Genomic DNA, 25,709 nt, shown 5'->3' on the forward strand with positions numbered 1-25,709 from the left:
CCCTCCCAAGCCCTGGGATTCCTCACACTGCTGTCCCGACTCCTCTCACAACTTCTCCCAAGTGTGAGCACAGATCCACCCCTCAAGTCTCCAGAACACAGCAAAGGCCAGATGGTCAGTTTAACCAAATCTCATGTTGGCTTAGAGATCATAAAAGAGAAAGTACAGGAAAAGAAAACTTAAAACTCAATATGAAACTAGACTATGCTTAAGGCCCCTGGACCATGCCCCTACAGGGTCCCATTTTGGTTTCCTCTTCTTAGGTCATGGTCTTTCAGGTGCCTGTGCCAGCCTGCCCCGATCCCCCTAACAGAGTGCAAGCCCCTCAGAGGCTTCCTCTCACCCCCAGGCTCAGAGCAGCTTCTGCTGGGATGTGGCGCATCTCAAAAGGGGACAAACTTTTGCCTGGGCTATGGAACTCCTCACCACCACCTCTCTTTTTATTATTTGTTTATTTGTGTGTTTATTTCTTTTGTTGCATCTTTGCTTAACCCCAAAGCTAAAGTGTTTTTCCCAATACAAAAAGAAAGGCAATTTTCTCTTAAAGTTGAATTCATATCTCACCTTTAATAGCAGTTTTTCAGAGTTTTACTCCCAATCCTGTCTAAGAATGTGGAAGTTTCTATCCCTGTTAAATAGGTCAGGGACAAAGATAAATGTTTTCATTTCCATTGTTAGGAAAAAAAAAGCAGTTAATCCTATCACATTAAAAAAAAAATTGCTTATTGTGTTTCTCCCAATATCTTTCACTCCAGAAAGAAAATCTCTGTGTGAGATCCCTTGGCCCAGAATAATGTCAGATTTCTGAAATAATTATGCAATTACATCAATATATTAATAAACAATATAATAGCATAGGGCATTTTCTTTTTCCTAGTGAAAACCCTGGGACTAAAGCATTCTTAATCACTCAGTGGAAGGTTTTGTATGTTTCTACCGACACAGAGGAACTGGGACCCAATTGACTCCGCATTGAAATCCAATATAAGCCAAGGTCCTTGTCTACAATTGCCACTTCATAAGCTTCTTTTGTAACCCTGCCACATCTGACTCCTCCATTCTGCCAGAAACCTTGAAATTATTAAGCAATTATCTCTGCACCTATCATTTCTTTATGAAATGAGCTTGGAGCTGGATTCTGCCATTTTTGTTCATCATGGCAGTGTTTATTAATGATGTAAATGGCTTCTTGGCCATCTGTAGTGGGTTATTTTCCCATGCTCCTCAGTTCCATTTTCCTCCTTGAGAAGGTCATTTCCTTGTATTTACATGACTCCTTTCACATACCCCCTGGCATTTCTCTGTAGGATTTTGTCTCCCAACCATAGTCTTTTATCAACAGGGTCACAGCCCCTGACTATTCACACTTCATCCCTCTTTCTTTTTTTCTGCAATCTTCTCACCCTAGTTCTGCTCTCATGGCCACACTGCACTGCTCAGTTTAGCTTTTTGGGTATCTGACAGAGCTGACATATTCTTCTGAAATGTGTCTATAGCAATATAGCTTTCAGAGCTACAAACCTCAGCTTTCTGAAGTAACGGGGAGTATTTATTCCATTTGCATTAAAATATTGGCTTGCTACAACATGGCTGCTGCGAAGGCTCACCCAACTTCTAACTTGACATGAGGACAGTTAGCTGCACAATCTCATTCCATCCCATGGGCTTACCTGTTAAATTCTGCCTTCTTTTTTTCAAATATGCCTCCTTTTCATATAAAGATTTTCTGCTTATCTAATTGTCATGTTAAACATAGCATGCTCATAATTTATGTTGTGTGAGAAGAGAGCCGGACCTGAAATCAGAAAACCTGGGTTAAAATCTATCACTTAACACACACATGATATTGGGTGAGTTCTTCAACTCCTCTAAGCCTCAGTTTCTTCACCTGTAAAATTAGGCCCATGGTGACCTCACACAGATGATATGAGGATTAAGTAAGATCCTGAGCCTTGCACATAAACTTTCCAGGGCTGTTGATTCAGATTATACTTGAGGATACCTCACATGTGCATCAGGAAGGTATCTCCATTTCCTAGGGCTGCCGTAGCAAAGTACCACAAACCGATGCATTAAAACAACAGATATTTATTGTCTAACAGTTCTGGAGGCTAAAAGTCTGAACTCAAGGTATCAGTACGGCCATGCTTCACCTGAAACTTGTAGGGGAGAATCCTTCCTTGGCTCTTCCAAGCTTCTGGTGTTTGCTGGCAATCCTTGATGCTCCTGTTGATGCATCTGCCTCCGTCTCCAGATGGTCTTCTCCTCTGTGTCTGTTGTCCAATTCTCCCCTTCTTATAGGACACCAGTTTGGCCTCATCTTAACTAGTAACATCTTCAAAGATCCTATTTTCAAATAAGGTCACATTCACAGGACCAGAGGTTAGAACTTGAACATGCCTCTTGGAGGGGGGTGACACAATTCCATGTGTAACAGAGGGTAGCAGAATGATGTCAAACATTTTTAGATAAAAGATTTAACATATGTATCAGGTACATGCTATACATACAATCAGATCAACTCCCTTTCCCTGCTGCCCTACCATCCCTTGCATCCGGTAAGACTCTAATATTACTTTGCTTAACTGGGCATAATAGCTCTCAAATTTCCGTAAAATGAGGAATTAGGGGCAGTATTTGAATAGGATGGGGGAATTAGGTATGCTGCACTTGCACAGCATTAAAGAACTTCTATGATCCATGTCAAAGAAATGAGGGAAGTTATGATGGTGAGTGTCTAAAAGCCCCTAACCCCCACCCCTGGTCTTCCCTGTTGTGCTGCCACTGGTTAGGTAAAAAGAGGAGAAGGATTTGCCTCTATCTTGTGAAGTCATAGAGCAGAGCACTGAGGCAGCACTTTGGATGGACGGGGCAGTCAGAAGAATGGCGGTATGTTTGTAGTTTCTAAGTATGTGGGGAAACCTGCCCCATGAGCACAAGGAAATGGAGAATTCCATAGACAGAGAATATTGGGTCCCACCATTTCCCATTACACAAGAGTATTCACCTCTAGATAGCAGCAGCATACCCACTCCTCAGCCCTCTTGGAGTTTATAATGCTGTTCCCACCATTGCCACCCTACTAGGATCTTCTGCCTGATGGGCACGAAAACCAATATGTGACACCAGGATTTCAGGAAGAGAAAGTTTATTTCAAAGTTGACAAAGCAAGGAGACTGGATGTGGGCCTCAGATCAGTCTCCCTGAGCTGCTAAGCTTATGAGTTTTATCTGCTAATTTGGGGTTTGGCTTGGGGGTGTGGGAAGTAATGGGGTGAGGTGATATAGGTCTCAGAGGCAGTTTCTAGGGGGCATGCACAGTGTTAAATCATGCTACAACATGCTTCTACATACATCACATGTCACAAGAATGGTGGCTAAATCCCTTCCAGGGGTGTGATTTTTACTGTTAACAATGAAGTAAGTTTTTCTTTATGTTTGTTTGTTTTCTGGAGAGGGGTGGTTTCACCACCACGGAGTCCTAATGCCTTGTGCAGAATAGGTTCATTTCTTTCAGCTTGTGCTACAAATTCTAATCATGCTCATATTCAAAAGGCAGTACTATCATTATCATCATTCATGAGAATAAAAACTATTTTTTACACACCCACTATGTACCAGATACTATGCCAGCTGTTTAAGGCAGAAAGTTGGGTTTGGGTCAGATTATGGAAGTACTTGAATAAAATTCTAAGTAAAATAAAGTTCTTCACATAGGAAATAAGAGCAATGTTTTAATATATCATTGAGTTGGAACCTTCAAGGAGCTTATATTTTAAGTGGAGAGGCAAAAAAAAAAAAAAAAGTACAGAAGATTGGAGGCAGTTGAGATGGTTAGGGGTTTGATGGTTGTGCACAAGATGCTAATTCCCACCTCCACCTCCGCATCTTCTTTTTAGTAATAAGACTCCCTGAATTTTAGCTGGGATCAGACTCCCAGCTAGAGACTACACTTCCCATCTGCCCTTATAGCTAGGCATGGTCATGTGACAAAACTCTGCCCAATGAGACGTGACTGGTAAGTCATGTGTACAAATTCCAAGTCATGCCCTTTGAAGGAAGCTGCGTTGTCCTCATCCTCCTCTTTTGCCTTTACTACCAGCTGAAATGTGGCTGCCTACCCATTCCAGACTGTTTGCTTACCTCTGGTCTATTGCATAAGAGAAGAAAACATATCTCTATCCTGTTTGATTCAATAAATGCTTTTGTGTCTATATTATACTGACTTATCTCTACAGTGGCAAAGAAAAGCTTCATGATGAAATGCTATGAAAGTTGGCTAGGATTTAGATTAAAAGTGAAGTGAAGTGTGATGGATAGAGGAAGGAGAAAAATGAGAATTCCCACTTGAAGAAAAAATATGAGCAAAGATGTGGATACAGGACATAATGTGCTTGAGGGTCATAGATAAATTTCGTTGAAACTAAAGGTATACATACAGGAAGGAAGAAGATGTAAGTTTGAGTTGGGTTTGGGCTAGATTGTAGAAGCACTTGATTAAAGGACTAATTAAAATAAAATGCTTCACATAGGAAAAGGGAATAATGTTTTAATAGACCAACCTGTCTGAAGGGCACTGAATGACCAGAGGCAGCTGGCAGAGATACCAACTAGGAGGGTCAAGACAAGGGAGCCTGAACTGGGTTGGGGCTGGGAGAATGGCAAGGAAGGGCAGTTTCTGGGGAGGCATTTGCTGGCCATGGTGACTGGACATGTGAGGGTGGGACTGGATGACTGAGAGGACAGTGATATCACTGAGGAGGTGCTTTTGCCTTTAAAAAAAAAAAAAATATATATATATATATATATATATTCATATATATGTTCATATAAATATATATTTATATGAAGGAAACCTCAGTTTTATATATGCTGAGGTAATAGCAGTGTATCCATGAGGAAATATCCATCCAGCAGAAATTCAAAATTAAAGCTCTGGGCATCTGTTCAGTTTGGAGACATCGAATTACATAAATCCAAAAGAGAGATTAAAGCCATAAGAAAAGGGATGACAAAGAGGTAGCTAGAAAACAGGAAAGCAGTGTTATTGAAGGTCAAGGTGCGATTTTTTAAAAAATACGAGCTATTTGACATGGAGTAGATGAGAGGGAAGATAACCAAAGAAAGAGATTAAACTTGGCTCCTGGGTTCCGATTCTCTTTATCTGTGTATAAACACATCTCGCCTTTCTTAAAATCTTTTTTCTCTAAAATCTGTTCTTTTTTATTTGTCTCTGCTGCCAAGACACTCATCACAACCTGCCTTGATTTACACAGACTCCTTCTCATTGGTCTCTTTCTCATCAGTTCCCTACTCCTGTCTCTGCCAAATGTTACTGCCAAGTTCATTTTCCTTTCCTGCTGTTCAGACTATGTTTCTCCCACTCTGCTTTGGCTTCTCTTCACCTTCCAGCCTCCCCACGACTCTGCACCTGCTTACGACTCTTCCTCATCCTTCCTACACCCCATCCTGTACCTCACCCCCTCTCCTTCCCCTGGCCCTGTCATCTCCTCTGGCATCGTTAACCAGCAGATTAGGGCACTTGTAACTTCAGGCCAACACCTTACGTCATCCTCCCCCACAGATCTCCCAGCTCGTGCCCATCGACATAGCTCCTATGCCTGCTGCAAAGAAAGTCAGCAAAACTGCTTCCTTTATGGAGCTTTCTAGCTCTAATAACTGTACACTGTGTGTTGCCTTTCTCCAGAGTGTACAAAAGAGTATTGCTTGTAGTGGACTCTTTCTTGTCCCTCTTACCTCTAGGGCCTTATATTGTTTGTTCTGGAAGAACATGATTTCATTACTGTCAGATGATTTCTGTTCCTTGTAAAGCACTTACTGCTATTACCTTGGGGCACTGCATAAATAATACAAATCTTACAATGCCTCTCTGATGAGAGGGCTTAAGCCCAACCTGGGTGTCCAAAAGCACCTTGAGTTTTGTTTCAGTAATGCCTGGAAGAAAACTGTACCTGTCAAGAAAAGGGAGAAGATTAATGTACAGAAGGGAAACTGTGATGTTACTATTGCCCTCAACAAATAATGCTCACAGAAAAAAAAAGTGTATTTGAATGAAGAAGAAATTCAATAGTCATTATAGGTAGCTTAGCATAAATTCTCTCCAGTTCTGGAAACATTCCTCAAGGTCATAGTAATAAGTGACAATTTGCATTGTTCCCTCTGAACTTTTGTTCAGGCCAGTTTCACTTTGTGCATATGCTACTGAACTTCATTTTTGGTGAAAATACTCAATACATATCTTAAAGTATTTATGTCAAATAAGGTCTATATTTATAGATAATAGACCAGTAGAAAGAATAGCAAAGGAACTAGTACATGGGTGTCTCAGATTATGATTTAAATGGTCATTAATTCTAAGTTTTCTTCTCAACAAGAAAAAGGACTTGAACACTTATCATTTATTAAATGCACTTGATGAGTTCACAAAATGTAGAAGTTGAACATCAAGAAAAGGGTTTGCTCCCCTTTTTGCATATTTCTTTTAAATGGTGAAAAAGATATTTAGCATCCAAGTTTCATTTTCAACAATAATGAGAAAACTGTCAAAGACAAACTGTTTTCCATCATACAAAAGACTTGATCACAGATAATAAAATTGTGCAAACTTCAAAGTGTAAATAACCATGTAAATTGGCTCTGTGTTTTTTTGAGACAGATGGTGGATCACAACAGTGGTGGGTTATGAATTCCAAAAAGATTGTCCTCCAGAATATAGCAAAAAGTGACTGGAGAAGAAGATTAAAATACAGTTAAAGTGGAACCAAAGCAGAAAAATCACATGAATTTTTAAATGATCAAGAACAAAGAAAGAGAGCGCATATAGGTTATATTAGCACCATTCTAGGAAGAAAACCATTTTGAGTTGAAGCATTATGTTTATTTAATAGAAGGAAATTAGAATGCATTTCAACAAAATGAGTGACATTATCTGCTTCATCCCATATCATATCCAAGATTATAGACTATTATAATAGTATAATATCTCTATCAACCACCTTGCCACCTGCCTTTAGGCATGCCGACCAACCCTGGTTGTTATTGGGAATTCTTAATCTCTTCATCTAGTTCTTAGCTGCACAATATGAAAGTGAATCAGGAGCTATAATGGAAGACAACTAAGGCCTATTTAATGAAGTCTTGCATTCCCAGTAGGACTCAAAGGAACCTAGGCTAGATTCAAGTATGGACTACTTTATCTAGGTAAAGGCCTAGAGTCAGAGTTTGTCAAAAGGCCAATTAGAAATGATCCCAGGAAGGCAAGGGCAAGTATGGGGTAGCAAAAAATCAGGAGTGATGTGTATTCTTGGGTTATTTAACCTAACCACTCGAGGTATGTTTTCTCATTTATAAATAGGGTACTATCAGCTATGTCACTGTTATGAGGATTAATTAAAATTAAATATGTAAAGTGCTTAATGCACTTACTTATTATCTTACCCTGGAAGAAGATATATTTGTTGTATAAGGGAGTTTGTGGTGTTATTGTTGGATTTTTGTTTGTTTCCATTCATTCATTTAATGGATAATTCATCCAACATTTTTCAAACATCTATGTGTTAGTAACTGTGTAGATGCTGGTGATACAAACATGGTCTCTACACTCAAGGAGCACGCAAGTTAATGGGAGAACCAGGCAGAAATTACCTTGGAACAATGTGATAAATGCTGTAGTAGAGGTGGTGAAAAGACTGCTTCTCCTTGAGTTTTTCACAGTTTTCCCTTCACAGACTCTATTATTATATGCTAGCAGAAGAGGATAAGGATGGTTCATGGTTTTCCATTTTAATCAAGCCATGTTGCTGAAATGAGCTTGCTCTTGGACTCTGGTATCAGCCATTTGTTGCAACACACTTGTACCAACCAGCCAAAATCTGTGCCTCTCCCTTTGGGTCCATCCCATTCTAAGACATATTCCTCATTATACTGAAGATAAATACCTCCCCACATGTTCTAGACATCTAGAGTGCTCTGTCTAGCATCTGCTATCTCTCCATTTGTATTTTTAGTTAGGGTTCTCTAGGGAAACAAAACCCAAAGGAGATATCTGTAAATATGAGATTTTATAGAAGTGTCTCACACAATTGTGGGGATGCATGAGTCCAAATTCCATAGAATGCAGTTAGCTGGCAACTCTGAAGAAGTGAAGATTTGCTTTCTTCTCCCTTAAAAGTCTTCAATTGATTGGATTAAATCCAGCTATTTGGATTCTCTCATTGCAGAAGACACTCCCTTCATTGATGTAATCAGTCACAGATGCAATCAATTGACTAATAATTCAGTAAACCAGCCTTCTGCTTTATTAACCAGCTATAAATGTCCATGCAGTAATGGTTAGGTCAGCGCTTGCTTCACCAGATAACTGGGCACCGTCACCTGGCCAAGTTGACACATGAACCTAACCATCAGTCATCTGATATTAAAACTCTGAGTTTTCCTTTAGGCTAATTTTGCCTCATTCTTGGGCTAATTATTTAGCCCAAGGGTGCAAAATCTAACTCCATGTTCCAGGTTCAATCTTCAACTCCTGCTTGGCAAATCATCAGATATAATTCCCTTGGCCATAGTGGGTAGATCAGGCAGGGCACAAGACTCAAGTCAGTCTGGCTGGAGTCAATCCCGGACTTTTCCTGAATGTATAGAGAAAGAGGATGCTAAGTGTTCTGGTTTGCTAATGCTGCCCTTTTGCAAAACACCAGAAATGGATTGGCTTTTATAAAGGGGGTTTATTTGGTTACACAGTTACAGTGTTAAGGCCATAAGATGTCCAAGGTAATGCATAACAATCAGGTACCTTCACTGGAGGATGGCCAATGGTGTTTGGAAAACCTCTGTTAGCTGGGAAGGCATGTGGCTGGCGTCTGCTCCAAGTTCTTGTTTCAAAATGGCTTTCTCCCAGGACATTCCTCTCTAGGCCTCAACTCCTCTTCAAAATGTCACTCTCCATTGCTCTTGGGGTGTTTGTCCTCTCTTAGTTTTTCTGGAGTAAGAGTCTGCTTTCAACAACTGTCTTCAAACTGTCTCTCACCTGCAGCTCCTCTCTCAGCTCCTGTGCATTCTACAAAGTGTCCCTCTTGGCTGTAGCAAGCTCACTCCTGTCTGAGCTTATATAGTGCTCTAGTAAACTAATGAAGGCCCACTCTGAATGGGCAGGGCCACACCTCCATGGAAATTATCCAATCAGAATTATCACCTACAGTTGTGTGGGTCAAATCTCCATAGAAAGACTCAATCAAAGAATTACAATCTAATCAACACTAATATGTCCACCCCCACAAGATTACATCAAAGAATATGGCTTTTTCTGGGGGACATAATATATATAAACTGGCACACTAAGTTGATACAGTGTGAGTCTAGGGCATGGAAAGAGCTGTTTGAGAATGACACCAGGCTATAGGAAAGCAAAGCCAAGAGAAAAAGAGAAAGACCAAAATTGAGACTGTCATGATGAAACTACTTGGACCCTTAGATCTAGTCATGTCTGATCCACCCCTGGAGTTTCCAGTTATATGGGTCAACATATTTTTGTTGCTGTTGTCTTATTTTATAGGCTGGTTTGAATTGGATCTCTGTCACTTTCCACTTGAAGAGTCCTGATGCACCATTCCCTTGTGCCAAACTCCTTCACTTTCCTCTATCTTCAATCTTTCTCTCTAAGCCTCATCCTTATAATTCTAGTCATATCCACTTTTTTAAAAGAAAAAAGAAAAACCTCCCTGTATCCTACATTGCCCTTCAGCTACTGCCTTATCTTTCCCTCAGTCAATCTTATCTGACCTTCTCCACTTTCAATATGGTGAATCCTATCCCTTTCTTGAAACACTCTGGACTCTTACTTGGTCTCTGTGACACTACGTCCTTCTAGGCTTCTTTCTGTCCCCCTTTGTACTCCTCCTCAGTCACCTTTGGGGACTTCTCTGACTCTACTCAACCATAAACAGTGAAATTCCTTGAAACTTGTACTAGAGCCCCTTCTCTTTTCTTGGTACTCTTTCTCCCTAAACAATTGCTTTCACTTTCTTCAAATATTTCTTCTGCTTCATTCTCTCTTTCTTCGCTTCCTGGAATTCCAACTATACTTGTGTTAGACCATTGAGTATTACCCCATAGCATTTGGATGATCTTTTTTCCCACTCTTTTTTCTTTGTATTTCAGTCAGAATAATTTCTTCAAGCTCACTGATTCTTTCCTTGTCAAGACTACTGAAGAGCCCATTGAAGGAATTTTTATCTATCTCTGTTATTGCATTTTTATTTCTAGCATTTCCTTTTATTTCTTATAGGTTCCATATCAATGCTGAAATTACCAATCCAATCTTGTTCCATTGGAACTTTTAACATATTAATCATAGTTATCTTAAATTCTGTCTGATAATTCCAAAATCTGTGTCATTTATGATTCTAGATCTGTTGATTGCTTTGTCTCTTTGGACTATTTTTTCTTTCCTTTTTGAATGCCTTATAATTTTTTGTTGAAATCTAGACTCATTTTATAGGACAATACATACTTAGGTAAATATATTTTATGCTTGATGATAAGCACATCTTTCTTTCCATTAGGCCTCTAGTCTGGAGGTTGTGTTAATACAGGCAGGAGTTGGACTGGGTTTGAAACTTGCCTTTGCTATGGTTCCCTTTAGTGCACAACAGGGATCTTCTAGGGATACTTTTATGTTTTAGATGTGGGCTAATTTTCCAGAAGGTTTTTCATAATGTCTGCATTTGACTGTTATTTTCATTTAAGGCTTGTTGACATGTTGGAGTGGGGGTGAGGGTCTGGTTCCTCATGTTTTAATTTACCTCAGTCTTAGGCAGGCACTGCGACCTGGAGTTGTGACCCTCAGAAGTGTCCCTGCCCCTCCACCAGCTGTGGTTTTAGTCCTAGCATGATTGCCTGGCCTTCCCCCAAGGGTAGAGCTTGTTTATCCCTTGTGTAGGTGTTCAGGTTTGCTAATGCTGCTGTTATGCAAAGCACCAGAAATGAAGTGACTTTTATAAAGGGGATTTATTAAGTTACAAGTTTACATAGTTCTAACTGTCCAAAGTAAGACACCAAGAGGATGCCTTCACTGAAGAATGGCTGATGGCTTCCAGAATACCTCTGTCAGCTGGGAAGGCACATGGCTGACATCTGCTGGTCCTTTGCTCTTGGGTTATGTTTCAAAATGGCTTTCTCCCAAATGTCTCTGGGCTTTTGTCTTTGCTCCCCTCTCTCGGCTCCTGTGCATCCTTGCTTCTCTCTTCCAGGACATTTCTCTCTAAGCAACTAGGGGTCTTTTCTTAGCTTCTCTGGGGTAAACTCTGGGCTTCATCTTTTAGCTTAGCATCTCCACACATCCTTCAGTCCACATCTCTAAGCATCTCTAAGCATCAAGGTCTGTGTCACTCTTGGCCTCTCCCTTAAATACTCCAGTGAAATAATCAAGACCCACCCTGAATGGGTGGGGTCCACACTTCCATGGAAATAACTTAATCCAAGTTTCCACCCTAATCAACAGACTAATCAGTCTGCCCCCACAAGATTGCATTAAAAAATACAGCTTTACTGGGGGACATAATATATCCAAACCAGCACAGTGGGTTTCTGCTAGCACCTTCAGGCTACTGTTTTAATTTTTTCTCCCCCTGCAGATTAAGGCTTTGGTTCTTAGGGAGCTAGAGGGTATCAGTGGGGAAGGAGTCCAGCACTGGCTGATGTTCCCTGGCCCAGCCAGCACCACGGGAAAATTTTCTCAGGATTCTCTCTGATCTTCCCTATGAGTACCTGCTGGAGCTCCTGAAGGAAAAGCCTCTAAGAGGGGGAAAACACACCTACGTCTGCAGCCTCCAGGGACTTCACACTCTCACCCTGGCCCACACCTGGCCTTAGCAATTCATTAAAAATTTCTAGTTGAATCTTCTTTTCTATTTAAATGGCATCCTGCACCTGTCCCAGGCAAACAAGTGCAGAAGTTCTTTTTCTCTTGGCAGGCACATGTCTCTCTCCAGATTTCAGGTTAGGTGTTTGCCCTGCAACCTCAGTTCTTTGATGGGTTCAAGAAAAATCATTAATTTAAGTTTTGTGCAGCTTTGTTGTTATTACAGTGATAGCAGCATTCTTTCTAGCTCTCTTGATCTTTGAGCTGAAACCAGCTTTTTTACGTCCTTATCATCACGTACCATCTTTTTGCTAACAGTTTGCCCCCCAAGTTTGTATCTCTAGTCCAAACCTCTTTGCTGAGTCTCAGACCCATGTTCCAAGGGCTCATGACATTACTATTTGAATGTCTCATAAACATCCAAAACAGAATGCATACAGCCTTCCCACCCCTGAAGCTAGGGAGTAATCCTTCACACTTTCCTCAACTTTGCTTCCTCTATCTGAATAGTTCAACCTCTTGCTATTGCCCTCGACGCTTTAGTCAATACCACCATCTGCCCCCTCCTTCCCTTCTCTTCTGGACTAGTGCATAACCTCATAACTGGTCTGCCTGCACATGGTTTTGTATCTTCTCAATTCATATGCCACACAATAGCCAAACCTGTCAAGAAATGTGAATCTGATCTTCTCATTCTCAACCCCATTAATGCCTTCTCTTTGAGCTTAGGATAAAACCCAAAGTATTCTACATCATTTTTAAGACCTCACACGATTACCTTCTCCTGCCTATATCCCCAGCCTCATCTCCCTTTGCTCTTTCCCCCATCTCTACACTGGAGATCTGCCAACCTTTTCTCAGGTTGTGCCATGGTCCTTGCTGACTCAGACCTTTCACACCTGCTATTCCCTCTGTCTAGGCCCTCCCCACCTTTAATCAGGCTCATTACTATTCAGGCTTTAAGTCTCCTTTAAATGTCATTTCCCCTACTGCAGTTTCACAGCAACTTGTAGGTTTCCTTCAATGCATTAATCACAGTTGTGGTTAATTGTAATATCTGTCTCCTGGATAAACAATAAATTACAAGAGAAGAGGGAAACCCATTTTTTAAAATTTCACAAACTGTATTCCCAGAGCCTAGCACAATCCCTGGCCCATAGAATAGCTCAATCAGTGTTTGCTGAGAATGGATGAATGAAGGACTCTCTTGGCAAGCAGGGTGTCACTCTAAACAACTCACAAAATCCTGCTGCTGCAGATACAGAGATCAATGACTTGGGGTCCAAAAGGAAGTCCTCTTTTTGATACTTTATTCCTTGGCTTTATTTACCTCCTGGATCCAAAGACAAATGTGAAAGATTCCCCTATGTTTATTTTGGGTGATCAGGAATAGGGACAGTTGTCTAGAATTTAGGAGAGGACATAAGATGGAAGAGGCCTCTGGCCAGGTTTGCCAGGAGAGGGAAGTACCTTGCTCTGTTAATCTTTAGTGTTATGGACCTTGGCAAGGAGAGCTCCCTTCAACACACAGACTACATCCCATTGGAGAATGATGGTAGATCTTCATGAAACCGGAGTGGCTCTGGATCCCAAGTATATGATAATATACTTATTAAGAAATAAGATGTTATTGTTTTAACCTAATGCAGTATTGTCATAATACTTAGAAGAAGAGTAGGGTGGTTTCTAGAAAGACCATCAAGGTAGGTCTGGACCGGTGGGCCTAAGTAACACCTAGGGGTCTAGGAGGTAGAGTGCTACTATTGTCAATGTATATTGCTGACTTACTGTGTTATACATTACGAAAGACTAGGTTAGTGAGTCCTGGCTCCTTGTAGTAGGGAGAACTTCCAGGGGCAGCCCTACTCAGAAACATATTTTTAAGATGACACAGAATTGAAGTTCATGCTTACTTTCATTTTTGTTCCACAGATCACCAATAAGTTTGGGAAATATCGTATACGTATATGCCTCTCTGGGAGAGTGTTATGAGTTGAATGTGTCTCCCCAAGTCCCAGCCCCCAGTCTGTGAATGTGACCCAATTTGGAAATAGGATCTTTGAGGATGTTATTCTGTAAGATGAGGCCAAATTGGATTAGGTTGGGCTGTAATCCAATACCACTGGTGTCCTTAGAAGAAATTTGGATACAAATATACAAAGAGAGAAGATGGCCATGTGATGGAGGCAGAGATTGTGTTATGCCACAAGCCAAAGAATGACATGGATTGCTGCAAGCCACTGCCAGAACCCTACAGACTTCAGAGGAAGCATGGCCATGCTGACACCTTGATTTCAGACTTCTAGCCTCCAGAACTATGAGGCAATAAATTTCTATTTTAAGCCACCCAGTTTGTTGTAGTTTGTTACAGCAGCCCTAGGACACTAAGACAGAGAGTCACAATGTGCATAGCACATTTAAAGCTTTGAGAAGTCCTGCACTAAAGAAGGTTCTTTAACTTATTTGACCATGAAATTTTTTTTTTTTTCCCAATTGGCGTGTCTTAGTAAGGCTGCTGTAACAAACAGACTCCAATCTCAGTGACTTAAAACAGCAAGGTTCATTTCTCACTCATGCTATGTGTCATCAGTGGCTGACTGGAGGCTCTGTACCATGTGGTCTTCACTGTGGGGTCCAAGGAGTCAGAGTAGCCACCATCTGAGCATTGCTGGTTGCTCTGGCAGAGGGAGGATGAGCTCTAAATGTTCTCACCATTAAATGTTCCAGCCTGAAAATGACACTTGGACTTTTGGTTCATAATTTATTAGCCAGAACTGGTCACATGACCCTATCCCAGCCACGAGGGGCCCAGGAAGTACTATCCTACTACATATCTAGGAAGTAGACAGCCAGAAATATTTAGTGAACAGCTAAGAACAACTCAACCTATTAACATCTGACCTACCACTGGTATTGATTGAAGCATAGTTGGGAATCACTGGTGTTCGTGGTTTTGAAAACTAAGCGTGACAATTCTTCTTAAAGGATGTTCAGCATCTACACTAACATAACATGACCATACTTAATCAGGAAGAGAGGTTGGAAGGCTAATATTCATCACCCTGATCTGGGAAGCAGGAGGGCAAAAAAGAATTCTTTTGGAATATCTTACAAAAAAAATTTTTGCTTGAAGTCCCCAATAGAAATCTCACCACAAATAAAATTTTCCAGGCAGTTCCTCATTGTTACTCTCAAATACAAATGCTATATAATATAAAATATGGATAATTTCACAACACAGCTTATTTAGAGACTACTACATGGAGGTATACCACAACTGCCCATTTACAAGATCTTCTGCATAGGTGTCAAAAGGGCTAAAGCTTTCATCAAATAAATCTCATAGACATAGCAATAAAATTGGCATAAAATTCATCTAAACAGCAAAACTTAAATATATTTTGTGCTATTATAACCTCTGAAATATTAATTTCTGGTAAAGTCCACTGAATCAAATTATCTAAAGTTTTGGTATCATGTTTGACAATTGATAACTGTATCACATAATGACAAACCACAAAAACATAGTGGTGATGCTCAGAAATAAGCACCTTGGTTCTGAGTTGTTATCACCTGCATTCCAAGCACAGTGAAGGCACTTGCTAGTGGTCATGCAAAAAGTTTTTAATTCAGTGTTCCTGTGAAAAATACAGAGCATGTTAAATTCATGTCATTTCCTCAGCCATCTTCAAGTTCCTCTTTGGTTCTTCCTTACATATTTCTTATATATAATCATAATTAAATTAGCTAATCTAAGAAAAATGTTTTGAGCAATGCTTGGCACAGAGTATTTACTGATTAAGTGTTGGTTGTTGTTTTTAATTTTTTATTTTTTATTTCATGTCCAAAAAGTGATACTTTGTATGTCACATGCCTACAGAAATTCCAAAGTGTGATTTGCTTTAGCAAGTCCAATCCAGGGCTCCCAGGGGGTAGAAAGTCTAATTTGCAAGGAATTTGCATTACATTTTTCTTATTCAGGACACAACAGACAAATCACCTTCAAAGTAACCAAAATTGTGTTTCTAAGTTTTTTTGTGTGTGTCCTCCATACAAATGTTCCCAAGATTATTATCTGAAATGATAAATATTGGGGACAATCCAAAAGCACTCTTTGATATCTCTATCACAAATATGTCCTGATTAAAGCAGCCCTACCCTCACAATGCATTACCTTCATATTGTGCTAAATCACTTGCCAAAACATGAAAGTATTTCAGTAAAAATTTTATTTTTATAACAAATCTTATATGCTTTAATCTTCTTTGGTTTGTCAAAAATCATCCATACATCATTCATTCCATTCACTTAAAGCATCATCTTCATTTCCAGGTATTTCTGCTGGTGATTGGTCAAGAGAAGTGGAATCTTTATATCTCATAGAACTCAACTCAGAATGTATCTCAGTTCCTGATGATTTCCCCCCCCAGAAAGACTTGACTGCTGCCCTGGGAGAATAAAAACAAAACAAAACACCTTGTGAAGTTAAAACTAAAACTAAACATGTTAATATTTTTTATAAAATATATAAACATGCCTTTATAGTCACAAGATATTTTAGTTTGTGGTCTATCAGCTGCACTGCCATAGTAGATGAACCCTCAGACTTACCTGTTAGGTATTATAAATATGCTGATATAAATGAATTATAAATGAATCAGCATGGTACCAAGTTTTAGAGTTGTAGCACCTACAACAGGACAACACAAATATTCCTTCAATAAACTTTTTTTAACTATTGAAAAATTGTAAAAATTGCATTTAGGAGCTCTCTGGTAGCTGGCAAATCATGAGATTGTTTTAAAAAAAAAAATCCAGGTAAGAGATTAAGTAGCCTGAACTAGGAGAGTTGCAGGAGGAGGAAAGGGAATTGGACAGTTTCAAGACATACTTAGGAGGCATCAGGGGCAGGGCTTTGTGATTACTGGATGAGGGGAGGGGAAAACGGGAAGAGGAAGTCAATCAAGGATGACATGGCAGCTGTTCACCTACCAGTTCATGATTATGAAGATCAATACAAAGATCACGAATACACACATAATGATTCCTACAGTCAACACAAAAACTAGGACTGCATCAGTGTCTGGTCGCCTTACGCGTCTCATCTGCAATTCTGGTGAAAAAACACACAGCTGATGATTATTACCACTGGAAAAAAAAAGTAAATGGATATCTAAATAGGAATTTCACATTTGAAAAACAACTCCAGAAAAATACAGAAAGAATTTGTGAAAAGAAAGTTGTTAATGAACTTCCTGCACACTTTTGAAGCACTCTTTTTAAACATGTAGGAAAGTTAAAGGAATTTCCATGAATATCCTAAACATCCCCATCTGGATAGTACTACTAACGTTTTACTATCCATCTATCCATCTATCAATTCATCAATCCATTTTATTTTTCTGATGCATTTCAATATAAATTACCAGCATCTGCATACTTTGCCCTCATACTTCAGCAGGCATATCATTAACAAGAGTTCAATGTTTGTTTATAGTTTTTTTCCCCTTTTGAGATAAAATTTATAAACAGTAAATTGCACAATATATTTAAATGTACATTGCTTAGTTTTGACAAATGCATAGAAACCTCTATAATCACCCAAAATCTTTTCCAGGCATGGAACATTACTTGAATTCAGAAAGTCCCTTCCAGCCCCTTCCCAGTTAATACTTATTTTTTTTCCACCTTAGCTTAGTTCTGCCTATTTAGAAGTTCATATGAATGGAAACATACACTATCTACTTTTTTTATATAATGCTTTTTAAAACTCAATATAATGTTTGAGATATTCATCCATCTTGTTGCATGTACCAATAGTTTTATTCTTTTTTATTATTGAGTGGTGTGCTGGTTTGAATGTATTATGTCCCCCAGAAAAAGCCATATTCTTTGATGCAATCTTGTGGGGCAGACATATTAGTGGGGATTAAGTTGGAACGTCTGGAGTAGGTTCTTTGCTTGGAAATGTGCCCCACCCAACTGTAGGTGATAACTCTGAGGAGATATTTCCATGGAGGCCTGGCCCCACCCATTCAGGGTGGGCCTTGATCAGTGGAGCCATATAAATGAGCTGACAAACAGAAGGAACTCAGTGCAGCTGTGAGTGACGTTCTGAAGAGGAGCTACAGCCAAGAGGGACACTTTGACGAAAGCACAGGAGCTGCAGATGAGAGACAGTTGGAAGATGGCTGTTGAAAGCAGACTCTTGCTCCGGAGAAGCTGAGCGAGAAAAAATATCCCAAGTGCAACTAAGAGTGACATTTTTGAGGAACTGCAGCCTAGAGAGGAACGTCCTGGGAGAAAGCCACTTTGAAACCAGAACTTTGGAGCAGACGCCAGTCACGTGCCTTCCCAGCTAACAGAGGTTTTCCGGACACTGTTGGCCATCCTCCAGTGAAGGTACTCGATTGCTGATGTGTTACCGTTAACGAGCAGACAGCCTTTATGGCCTTAAGACTGTAACTGTGCAACCAAATAAACCCCCTTTATAAAAGCCATTCCATTTCTGGTGTTTTGCATTCTGGCAGCATTAGCAAACTACAACAGATGGTGTTCAAAATTTATTTATTCTATTACTGGTGGACACCTAGGCTGTTTCTAGTTTGGGAGTATTATAAGTAAAACAGCTGTGAACATTCTTGTACAAGTCATTTTGAGAACACATATTTTCATTTCTCTTGGGTAAATAACTAGGAATGGAATTGCTGGGTTGTAGGGTAGGTGTATGCTTAGTTTTTAAAGAAACTAGCAGATCTTTACCCAAGTTGATTGTACTGATTGTACATGGATTGTGAATGTTTTTGCCTAGATTTTGGCTTGCCTATTCATTTTCTGAATGATTTCCTTTAATGAGAAGAAGTTTTTAATTAGGTAAAGTCTAATGTATCATTGTTTCCTCTTATGATGATTGCTTTCTGAGTCATTTCTAAGAAATCTTTGCCTACTTCCAAATCATGGAGATATTCTCCTTTATTTCCTTTCTAAAAGATTAATGGTTTTAGCCTTCACATTTAGGACTATGATACATCTCAAATTAATTTTTGTGTATGCTGTAAGGTAGGGGTTAACACTGTTCTTAAATATCCACACAATACTCTTAAATCAAGGATTTCTGTCACATATCTTTCTGCAAATAAATCTATTAAAGAGAAAAAGCCAGTCTAGCATATGTTGTAACATTGCTACATTGTAACTGGTGAAAAGCTAATTTACATCAAATATTACTTACTTCATGAATTACATAGCTTTCTTGTCACCCTTCCTGGTCCCAAAATGAGTCATAAAAATTCATGTGGGAAAGGACTATAGAGATCATCTGGTCTAAACATCGTGTTATACACATAAGTGAACCAAGGTCCAGGGAGGTTTGATGATATGTGCAAGTTATGTTTTGTCTATTTTAATATTTGAATTTTGGTAAGTACCACTCTAACAGTAGTAGTCTCCCTAATGGACAATCCCAACTACTTATTTTCCTGGATTTTTTTCTCCTATCCTTTGAACATCATGGAGTACAACTTTCCATTTTTCTTAGTGACTATAGAGCTATAATAGTGATCTTGCAAAGATCTCATTAACTAGTTTCAAGTATGATAGAGAAATGGCATCTATATTTATATTCTACCACATAATGAGATTTTAAAACTTTTTTATTTTGAAGTAATTTTACATTTACAGCAAAGTGGGATTTTAAAAACCTGAATAAAAGACACACCTTTTAGGACTAAAACATGAAAAGGACAAATGCAATAATTCCTTTCCATTTATCCACTACCCTGCAATAGTAGCCAACAGAGGGTGAAAAGTGAGGAGTAGGAACATTTTAGTTCATTTCAACCATGGTCTTTTTGTAAGTGTCACTTAGACTACTGTATAGCTAATAAAAAGTAGGCTGAATTTCATCTTGAAATTTACTAGTGGAAAATAGGCTGAATTTTGACATCCCCAGTTTTTAGAGAAACTAAGCTTATGTCTAACTATGAATGACAACTATTGTGTGAATGAACCATCTCATATAGAAGGGAATGGATGGGGATTGTTCATTAGCAAAACCATATTTACCTTAAAAATATTTCAATGACATTTGTTCAAGCAGTACATTCTACCATATCGTGTGGACATTTCTAACCAAAACATGTGTTTGATGCATAAACAGCCAAAAGGGTCTGTTTGCAGTGGTGTACCTAATTGTCATTTTAAAAAGACATTAATAGATCCTGTAATGTTCTTCTGAAAGCATTTTGTTGTTTAACCAGTGCATGTGAAAAGATGGCAGAGCTACCCTGCCAGCCTAGGAATGCTACAAAAGAGAAGTCAACTTCATCTCATTTAAGGCCTGGCATTTTGGGATCTGTGTTCCAGCCCCGAGCTTACATGTTGTCTTCTAACCATGGGAGAAGTTGATTATTAGTCTCCTACCAAAACAGTCAGCCTCTGGGGACAAAGACTGAGAACAGCCCCCAACAACTTTAATATCATGAACTAGCGCTAGTTGAGATTTTTTTTTTTCCAGTTTGGCAGTGTTTTTCTCCTATTTAAAACATTTTATTGAAATTGTCTTTATTCTAATGGTACCTGATATCCCAGCATAGGAGTAAAATTATTAACTTTCACAATGAAGATTTTTTTAAAGACCCTAAACACATCAAAAAAAGTTTAAATAGTAAATAGTTTATTTTTAAAAATCACCCAAAAGAAACTTTGTGCTTTTTTGTTTTTGTTTCAATAAAGGATGTTACATTATGGGTATCTGTAGACTACAGTAAAACTCTTTACTTACAAGAGTTCAGAAATGGCTTAAAAAAAACTCCATGAACTCCCCTAAAATTACATGTAACTTTTGGCATGTATGTGTATGTGGGCATTTTCTGGGAAGATGCTCCTGAGTCTTGACTGAATTCTCAAAGGAACTTGTGACCAATCTTCCACATCCACAATAACAAAGATGACAATAAAAACGGTTAAGAGCAACTGAACCAAAGGAAATAATTACCTATATAGTAGACATCATAGATTAAGTTGAAAAGATTTTTACATAGATCCATCTCACAAGGGAGACAGTTTCTAGTAGGTATTATTACGTTCAGGACAAGAGTTGCCTTGCGTGACAAATATCAAGGACAGTACTATTGCTTCATCAAAAATATTTTCTTCAAATGAGCAATTTTTAAAGAAACATGTCCTGATAACATGTTTAATTTTATTTGTGCTACTGTACCAAAATTTTTATAAACATCCATGAAAATTCCACTTATCCATTTTCAATTTTATAATGGAAGTAAAAGCAAGAATATAATTCAAGTTAGATGACTACCCTTTGGAAATTCTTCAGGAATACAGCAGTTTCCCAATGGTAGGCACATCTGACCCTACTCTGTGAACTGGAAATCAAGTACTACCTTGTAAAAAAGTCTAAATGATATAAACCAGTGTTTCTCAAAGGGTGCTCCCTGGACCAACAGCACTAGCAGCATACTGGAATTTGTTAAAAATGCCAGTTCCACCCTCCAGGTGATATAAATGCTCTTTAAGGTTTGAGATATAAGCAAACCAAAACATTGTGGGTGCTTACCAGTTGTTGTATAGACTGTGAATCTAACAGATGCAATCACTTCATTATTATCCAGGGTGTCACACTCTAAAGCAATGGGGCGAGAATCTCGGCGTACATCCAGGATTGCTGAATCATTTCCAAGTATAATGGCTTGCTATTTAAAAAGAAAATAAGAATAACAAAGTATCAAATTCCTTACGTACACTTAAGATCAGAAAACCATCTATTTCCCTTAACAAAAGAAGAATCAGTTTCTCTCTTAGTTTATTATAGTAATTAATTGTGCACAAGGATTTTGGAGTCAGACAAACAAGACTTCAAATCCCAACCCTAACACTTCCTGCCTATATGACCATGGACAAATTAATCTCTACCTCAGTTTACTTATCTATAAAATGGACATACTGATTGTGCTAGTTTGTATATATTATGTCCCCTAGAAAAAGCCATATTCTTTGATGCAATCTTGTGGGGGCAGACATATTAGTGTTGATTAGGTTGGATGCCTTTGATTGAGTGTTTCCATGGAGATGTGACTCAATCAACTGTGGGCAAGACTTTTGATTGGATAATTTCCATGAAGGTGTTACCCCACCCATTCAGGGTGGGTCTGAATTAAATCACTGGAGCCATATAAAAGAACTGACAAACAGAAGGAACTCAGAGCAACTGAGAGTGACATTTTGAAGAGCAGCTGCAGCTAAAAGAGGACAAAATGCCCCAAAAGCAACATTTTGGAGAATGCCATTTTGAAACGCTACCTGGGAGCAAGCAGACGCCAGCCATGTGACTCCAAGTTAACAGAAGTTTTCTGGACACCAATGGCTATCCTTCATTGAAGGTACCCGATTGTCAATGCCTTACCTTGGATACTTCATGGCCTTCAGACTGTAACTTTGTAATCAAATAACTCTGCTTTATAAAAGCCAATAAAAGCCAATCCATTTCTGGTATTTTGCTTAACGGCAGCATTAGCAAACCAGAATGCTGATAGTATCTACCACATAGGATTGCTATGTGGAGTAAAAGAAACTATAGTGCTTGGTGTATGCTCAGCACTTATTAAGCCCTCAATTAATGCTAGCTACTTACTGTTATAATTACACAACTCCTATATAAACCAATGAAAACCCTACTTCCAAAATAGAATACTTTATATAAAATGTATGTTTTAAAGTTCTGATTATAGCTGATATATGTAAAATGTTAGTCCTACTAAATAATTTAAAACATTAAAATCCTAATGATAATAAAGTTGTGTGATTTTACCATCATTTTTGCAAACTGCTTCTAAAGAGAAAGTTTTCTGCGAGTCATTAGGATTGGAAAAAATAAATTCTATCATTTATTAGAAACACCAAATTATATACATTCATTACTTACTTGGTCAGGTCTTAGAAGTTTCCACATATATTTGAAACGATTTACGGGAGATATATGAATACACCCCAGTCTAACGCTGTCAAGACTTTCTGAAATTGGTTTGCCCCCTGAAAAAAGAAAAATTAAGTACAGAAATACCATTGAACATTAAAAATTGCTTTATGAAAATACCACTTTTAAAAGCCACTTCCAATTTTAAAAGTGAATTATATGCCATAAGTTATCAAACATATTACTGGGAGTTGGTATGTAGAGGAGCAGAGGGGATTGACAGATGTAAAGAAAAAAATCACCAAAAGAAGCAGGAGAGGAGACTCCATGGCTGTTTGCTCTTCCTGGGGAATAAATTGAGTATAAGAGCATAGTAAGGGCAACCAACTTAGAGATCTATTAGACCAAATGTTGAGATTTACTATAAGCTTCCAAATTACTGGTTAGAGCCCCCACCCCTATCCTTACAGAAACTGAAATCTCACGGTAGCATAATTTGACATAGAATGGTTTTTAAAATTCCCAATTTAGAGTTTACCAATCTACCAATAAAATGTCACTACCAAAGAGTCAAAATTGTTTCACCTAAGGCAGCCTCACCCTTGGATCCTGAGTACAGTAAGTCTCCAGTAAGTTACAGAGAGTATCTTAAACTTTAGACATGACTGAAAAATGTAAGGTAAAAGCAGAAAGTTACTCAGAGCTACAATGGTCTAAAAAGAAATAGAATTTTAAATTTTATTTTGATTTCATTTCACTGTATTAAGTGTTCATCTCCTTCCACTCAGTGGCACCCTGAGGTTAAGGATATTTCTCTGGGTTAACCATTTCCCTCAGCCTCCCTCCAATACAAAGTCCAACTCACAGCCACAGTCTACCGGTCCACGGCATTCTTCCACCCGCACGATACACTTGGATTCACCTCCAGGGCATCCATTAGTTAATATAATTTCTCTAATACCAACACCTTTGGTAAAAGAAATTGGCAAATAGTCAGACAAACTAATTCCAGAATTTCTTTACTTTTCAACCTAGGTTGTTTTTTTTTTTTTTAAATGTCTCTACTAATTTTGGGAATTCAATGCCTTAATTCTGGATAATATTTAGAATATTTTAATGAATTATTTCATAAAGCATCATTTCCCAAAGTGACTTACATGAAACACTAGTTCCTCTGGTTGTTACCACAAGAAAAAGGATAACATTACATGAAATTAAAGGGACTTCTTTACTACAGGATTTTTTGAGAACTTTTAATAGACTGGTAAACTAGTGTGATATTGTGTATAAATTTTCATTGATCTAAGATGCAAAAATTTTTAATTTGACATCTTTGAAATCAGAATGTCTTAAAATAGATGGCATGTCATAGATTGACATAATTTTTCTCGCTTAGAGGTAAATAAAATGTGCCTCTTATAGTCAACAGCCTTAGATTTTATTAAATATGGTAGTATACAGGATTTTGCCAAATTTATTTGAGCAAGGAACTTTTTTGGGAGGGGGAAGTGGAGCTTCTGGAAGAAATTTCAAAATCAAATTCTATCATACGTGATACTTAGATTGGTAAAGTCTCTGTATTAAACAAGACAGGACAATCTACTAACAGACAACTCTCCATTTCCAATAAGATACTCTCTTTAGAATAGCTAATTTTTTTTGTAGTAAGAAATCAAGTCTTTACCACTCAATCACAACACAAAGCTCCACTGAGCTTGCCTTTCTTTCATCACCACAATGAAGAGCCCTGATAAAATGCTGGATCAGCAACCTGCTGAACCATGTCCTAAGACAAAACAGCTGTGTGAGACTATGGTCACAGGTTAAAGAAGAGTCCCTCTTCACTTCCTCATCTACCAGATTCTCTCTTTACATCCCTGAAAGGTGTTGTTCTGGTTTGCTAATGCTGCCAGAATGCAAAACACCTGAGATGGATTGGCTTTTACAAAAGGAGGTTTATTTGGTTACACAGTTACAGTCTTAAGGCCATAAAGTGTCCAAGGTAACACATCAGCAATCGGGTACCTTCACTGGAGGGTGGCCAATGGTGTCCAGAAACCTCTGTTAGCTGGGAAGGCACGTGGCTGGTGTCTGCTCCAAAGTTCTGGTTTCAAAATGGCTTTCTCCCAGGACATTCCTCTCTAGGCTGCAGTTCCTCAAAAATGTCACTCTTAGTTGCATTTGGGATATTTGCCCTCTCTCAGCTTCTCTGGAGCAAGAGTCTGCTTTCAACAGCCGTCTTCAAACTGTCTCTCATCTGCAGCTACTGTGCTTTCTTCAACATGTCCCTCTTGGCTGTAGCTCCTCTTCAAAACATCACTCACAGCTGCACTGAGTTTCCTCTGCCCATCAGCTTATTTACATGGCTCCATTGATCAAGGTCCACCCTAAATGGGTGGGGCCATGCCTCCATGGAAATACCAGTCAGAGTCATCACCCACAGCTGGATGGGGCACATCTCCAAAGAAACACTCAAAGAAATCTAATCAAAACTGATAACATCTGCCCACACAAGATTACATCAAAGATAATGGCATTTGGGGGACACAATACATTCAAACCAGCACATTCCACCCCCTGGACCCCAAAATGACATTATCTTTCCATATACAAGATACATTCACCCCACAATATCACAGAAACTTAAATCATGTCAGTAACAATAGTTAAGTAGAAAATTCCGTCAAAATCAATTATAGGCGTGGTCAGTCCTAAGGCATAATTTTCCTTTAGCTGTGGATCTGTGAACTTAGAACAAGTTATATGCTTCCAATATACAAAGGAGGGACATTCATAGGATAAACATTCCCATTGCCATAAGGAGAAACAGTAAGGAAAACAGAGTTAACAGGATCAAAACAGTTCCTAAAACCCGCAGGACAAACTCCATTAGATTTCAAAG

At 38.8% G+C, this 25,709-nt stretch overlaps 1 protein-coding gene across 2 annotated transcripts in view; it reads right to left on the reverse strand.

Moving 5' to 3' along the window:
• Positions 1 to 16,165: 16,165 nt before the first annotated feature.
• Positions 16,166 to 25,709, reverse strand: part of SPACA1 (sperm acrosome associated 1) — a 122,395-nt gene continuing 112,851 nt past the window's right edge. For both annotated transcript variants that reach the window (XM_037843687.1, XM_037843688.1), the window contains exons 3-7: positions 23,673 to 23,774; positions 22,817 to 22,923; positions 21,452 to 21,587; positions 16,870 to 16,990; positions 16,166 to 16,325 (exon numbers count right to left, since the gene is read on the reverse strand). In XM_037843687.1, the coding sequence (XP_037699615.1) occupies positions 16,169 to 16,325; positions 16,870 to 16,990; positions 21,452 to 21,587; positions 22,817 to 22,923; positions 23,673 to 23,774 (623 nt within the window). In that variant the 3' untranslated portion in view covers positions 16,166 to 16,168. The remainder of the gene's footprint in view (positions 16,326 to 16,869; positions 16,991 to 21,451; positions 21,588 to 22,816; positions 22,924 to 23,672; positions 23,775 to 25,709) is intronic.

This window comes from Choloepus didactylus, chromosome 7, assembly GCF_015220235.1.
Source record: "Choloepus didactylus isolate mChoDid1 chromosome 7, mChoDid1.pri, whole genome shotgun sequence".
NCBI lineage: Eukaryota > Metazoa > Chordata > Mammalia > Pilosa > Megalonychidae > Choloepus > Choloepus didactylus.